This window comes from Bubalus kerabau, chromosome 6 (genome assembly GCF_029407905.1).
Source record: "Bubalus kerabau isolate K-KA32 ecotype Philippines breed swamp buffalo chromosome 6, PCC_UOA_SB_1v2, whole genome shotgun sequence".
NCBI classification, from domain to species: Eukaryota; Metazoa; Chordata; class Mammalia; order Artiodactyla; family Bovidae; genus Bubalus; species Bubalus kerabau.
Genome location: NC_073629.1, coordinates 10,838,345 through 10,843,475, shown reverse-complemented (window position 1 = coordinate 10,843,475; position 5,131 = coordinate 10,838,345). Strand labels below are relative to the sequence as shown.

The window sequence follows — 5,131 nt, the reverse complement described above, 5'->3', positions numbered from 1 at the left end:
AAACAAGTAGTCTTACTCTGGCTTGGAATGATTCTTGTATCTGGTAACAAACTTCATCAGAGCAAAAACCTTGCTTTCTGCTTTGCCCCTAGAGCATGAGAAAGAAAAGCATTTCAACTCTTTGACATTATTCTCCACACACATTGTACTTGATGAACTTGTGTGTCATGGCATGTTTGTGAGTAGACACATTACACTGAGCCAAAGGTCTCCTGACAAAACAATTCAATCTGTTATGAACTGATTCTGCCCACAGCTCTACACAGGGCATCCTTGACCTCCTTGTTCCTAAGACTATAAACAACAGGGTTCAGCAGGGGAGTGATGATGGTGTAGGTCACAGAGAGAAGAAGATCTTTTTCTATTGCATTTTCTGATTTGGGCTTGAGGTAGGCAATGGCGGCACAGCCGTAGTGGACAACGACCACAGTGAGGTGAGAGGCACACGTGGCAAAGGTCTTCTTGCGGCCCTCGACTGAGGGTATCTTAAGGATGGAAGAGAGAATGAGGATGTAAGAAATGAAGACCAGGACAACAGGCACAATAATCACAAATGAACTTACACCATAATTGATGATCTCATTGATAGTAGTATCAATACAAGAAAGTTTCATGACTGGGTAAATGTCACAGAAGAAGTGGTCCACCACGGCGCCACAGAAGGGCAAGTTGAACATGGCCGTTACATGGAGAACTGCCATAACAAGGCCAGTGCCAAAGGACCCATAGACTAACCTACCACACACTCCTTTGTTCATGAAGACTGTGTACCTCAGGGGCTTGCAGATGGCCACATAATGGTCATAGCCCATTACTGTGAGCAAGAAGCAATTATTAGCGGCCAAGAAGGCAAAAAAGAACATCTGAGTTGCACAGCTTCCCAAAGATATAGGCTGGTTATAAAAAATGAGACCAGAAAGCATTCGTGGGATGATGACCAGTGTGTACACCGTCTCGGAGCTAGACAGCATGCTCAGAAAGAAGTACATGGGAGTGTGGAGGTGACGGTCAATGCAGATGACAGTGATAACAATGATGTTCCCAGTCAGAGTGAAAATGTAGGTGATGAGGAAAACCACAAAGAGGGTTATCTGGTGATTTCCAAAAATGGAGAATCCCAAGAAGATGAATTCTGCCACTTCTGTGAAGTTCTTTCTCTGCATTCTGCTATATCAGTGTCCTAAAGCAACAGAGAGAGGCAGTCATCACGGGGAAAATTCCCATCAGCAACTTGACTTCATAGTAAGGGACAATGATAGCTGAATTGAGTGAGCACAGTTCCCCCTTTGTGACCAGAAAGCTCATGTAATGACCCCTGAATAGAAAGAGAAAACTCTGGTTGCCTCTGTGGGGTTTATACATGTAAACACAATCATCAAGTGCAAACTTGCCCTACGCATGGAGACTTCTGAACAAATGCTCACAGCACTGATGTTGGGAAAGGGAAGAGAGAGCCGGGAAAGAGAGATGCCCTGTGTCCTGAACAGTAATGAGGTCTACCACTTAAAATAAACTCCAGGAACAAGAGGCTTACTAATGAAGTGCAGGTCAAGAAAACGATAAAGATGAAAGTTTTGAGGGGCAATGACATAGCAGAAGGAAGTAATCTGAAAGATGAACTTTGATCAGTCAAAGGCCCTGGATCTGGTGACAGGGTTGAGTTTCGAATCTAGAAACCTCAATTCAGAGAAAGAATGTGGTCCAAACATGTCATCACACCCTCAGAGAACTGCAGGACAATTTGTGCTGTGATTTCTCTACTGAAATTGTTCACTGAGTCCTGCCACAGTAATCTTTTTTGCTGACCTCAGTAGTCCTTTTTAAGAATGAAGTCGGGAAGAGAGACAAGTAATTGGGAGAACATGGTTTAGTTTCCACTATAGTAAGAAAGCGGGAGGACAATTCAAGCTGTGAACAGGGAATGTAAGCATCAGAGTTGAGAGGAGGAGGAGAAAGGAGTCTGCCGGCTGCTGGGATCTGAATTGGCTTATCAATTTTTAAAAATTTGGTGAACACAGAATTTTATATAATTATAAGAAATAGAGTGCACTAGTTCCCTCTACCAAAAAGCCAGAGTACACAACCTGTGTGGAGAATGTACATTTGATTTTGTGGACAATGATCATTCCATTGCTCTCCCTCTTTTCTTATTCAGAATTATGAAATAGACTTTCTCTCCCACATGCCATAGTTCCCTGAAAGTTGGTTTCATCATGGTCACTCCTAGAAAACTGTTCTCTCAAATGTCAAAGAAGTCTCCATTGCTATAAGTGTCAGACTTTCCTTTTTCCTCTTTCTCTTTTCCCTCTGATTCATTTTACACTTCTGAAAACCGTGCCTCCTGGAAACATTCTCTGACCTTAGTTTCCATGACACCACACTAGTTTTCTCTTTTCTCAGCACTAATTTAGTTCTCTCCCATGAAGCTGCTCATTCCACCTATATCTTAATGGAAATGCTGTTCTTTGGTCAATCTTTGGCCTTTGCTTTTTTCTTTCCACACTCTCCTCAGTTTTTCCAGTTATAATTTCTATGTTAATTGCTCTCAGAGCCCTACTTTTATCATCAATCTTTTCCTCAAAGAATCCTCTGAATTCTTCTACTTATGGGTCTTGTTTATATAATACATTTTACTTTTTCAAAAAGTAATAAACATTTATCCTCTTATATTTGGGACATACCCTCTACATCTTGGGCTTTCCTGGTAGCTCAGATGGTAAAGAATCTGCCTGCAAATTCAGGAGACCCGAGTTCAATCCCTGGGTTGGGAAGATCCCCTGGAGAAGGAAATGGCTACCCACTCCAGTATTCTGCCTGGAGAATCCCACAGACAGAGGAGCCTGGCAGGCTACAGTCCATGGGGTCACAAAGAGGCAGACACAACTGAGCAACTAAGCACAAACACTCTTCATATTAACTTCTGTCTTTGTTGATGACCTCACCATTATTCCAGTCAACCAAGGTCAGTATTTTGGAGTCACATGTACCTCATCATCCCATTCAATGGAATTCTTTCTTAAATAGTATCTATTGTCTCTCCCTTGCAACGATTCTTAAGGCTAAAAAATGTGCTGAGTTTGACAGTACAGTAACTCATGTCATTGTTCCTGGTGATACAGTTCAAAGCACCCTGAAATGTATGCTTGGAATTCTCAGTGGATGCTGGATCCTAAAATTTGAATGGGTGAAAGCATGTCTACAAAGCAAAGAATGTGAACAGGAAGAAAAGTATGAAATTCCTGAAGGACCACAGAAAAGCAGGATCAACAGAGAACAGCTGTTGCCAAAGCTGTTTGATGGATGTTACTTCTATTTTGGGGGAACCTTCAAACACCATCCAAAGGACAACCTTATTAAGCTTGTCGCTGCTGGTGGGGGTCAGATTGTCATTAGAAAGGCCAAGCCAGACAGTGACATGACTCAAACCATCAATACAGTCGCGTACCATGCCAAAGCTGATTCTGATCAGCACTTCTGCACACAGTATATCATCTATGAGGACTTGTCTAATCATCGCCCAGAAAGGGTTCGGCAGGGCAAAGTCTGAATGGCTCTTTCCAACTGGTTTATAGATTGTGTGATGTCCTTTGAGTTGTTCCCTCTTGACAACTGAACTCGCACAGTGTGATAACCTAGTGACTGTACTGTTTTCATCAGTCACATTTTTACAAATAGGTAGACTCATTCATCGGAGAAGGCGATGGCACCCCACTCCAGTACTCTTGCCTGGAAAATCCCACGGACAGAGGAGCCTTGTAGGCTGCAGTCCATGGGGTCGCGAAGAGTCGGACACGACTGAGCGACTTCCCTTTCCCTTCCCTATTGTATCTCCCAATGTCTGGATTCACAATGACCCTCATAAGACTAGGGTACCAAATCCTCTAGTCAGGAAATAAAACCTATTCCCATTCTAAAACATATATGGAAATGCAAAGAACTACAAAAGCCAAGGCAATTTCCAAAAAAAAGTTTAAAAACTTACACTATTGCAATTGAAGACTACAGTAATCGAGGCAGCATAGTACTGGTATAAGGATAGACATACAGCTCAGTGGAACAAAACATAGATCAAAAATGATCCACATATATATGGTCAATTAGTTTTTTTACAAAGTTTTTAAATATCTTAATAATAGTATTATCAATAAATGTTGCTGTTACAGACAATTGGATAGCTAGACAGAAAAAATAAACCTCAAATCTTACCTCATGCCATATACAAAAAAATCAAAGTAAATCAAAGACATAAAAGTTAAAACAAAAATTCTAGATGAAAATATGTGAGAAAATCATGACCTTGGAATGAGAAAATTTCCTAGACACAAAATAAAAAAGCATAAACTATAAAAGGACAAAATCACAAACTGAACTTCATCTAAATAAAGCTTCTATGCTTCAATAGACATTGTTAGAAAAATGAGAAGGAAAGCCACAGACTGGGAAAAAAATATCCACAATATACATATCTAAACTTGTATTCAAATGTATAAAGAATTCTTAGAGCTCAATACTAAGAGACATTTTTTTAAATTGGAAAAATATTTAAATAGACATTTTACATAAGAAGATATACAAATGGTGAGTAAGTACATGAAAGAATGCTCAACATCATAGCCTTATTAGCCACCAGAGAAATGTAAAATAACACCATGAGATACTACTCCATGCCCACTCAAACGGCTAAAATTAACAACTTGACAACCCCTAATGTTGTCAGGGAAGCAAAAGAATTGGAACTCTCAAATATTGATGGCGGTCTTATAAAACAGTACAACCAATTTGTAAAACAGTTTGCATATTTTTAGAAAAATAAATACATACTTACTCCATGATTCAATATTTTTCCTAAGTATTTACACAAGAGAAATTAAAACTGATGTCCATATAGAGAAGCGAACATGAATATCCTAGAAGCCTTATTCCTAAAAGCCAAAAACTGAAAACCACTGAAACTTTTATGGTGTATCTATACAATGAAATATGGCTCAGCAATAAAAGGAACAGATTATTAATACAAACAACATGACTGATGCTATCAAGCATTATATTAAACCAAAGAAGTCGGACACAAAAGAGTGGATACAATGTGATTCCATTTATAGGGCATGCTAGAAAATATAATTTTAATCTA

At 39.6% G+C, this 5,131-nt stretch overlaps 1 protein-coding gene and 1 pseudogene across 1 annotated transcript; one reads left to right on the top strand and one right to left on the bottom strand.

Moving 5' to 3' along the window:
• Positions 1-233: 233 nt before the first annotated feature.
• On the bottom strand, positions 234-1,163 carry LOC129655946 (olfactory receptor 10J5). The gene has a single exon (XM_055586743.1). It carries the CDS (start codon positions 1,161-1,163, stop codon positions 234-236), a length of 930 nt encoding a protein of 309 aa, XP_055442718.1.
• A 1,769-nt stretch (positions 1,164-2,932) lies between these two features.
• LOC129655869 (BRCA1-associated RING domain protein 1-like) lies at positions 2,933-3,613 on the top strand (annotated as a pseudogene).
• The last annotated feature ends 1,518 nt before the right edge of the window (positions 3,614-5,131 follow it).

Bases quoted from the DNA above. Each gene is read 5' to 3' on its own strand.
- LOC129655946 (XM_055586743.1), bottom strand. From the start codon at position 1,163: ATGCAGAGAAAGAACTTCACAGAAGTGGCAGAATTCATCTTCTTGGGA.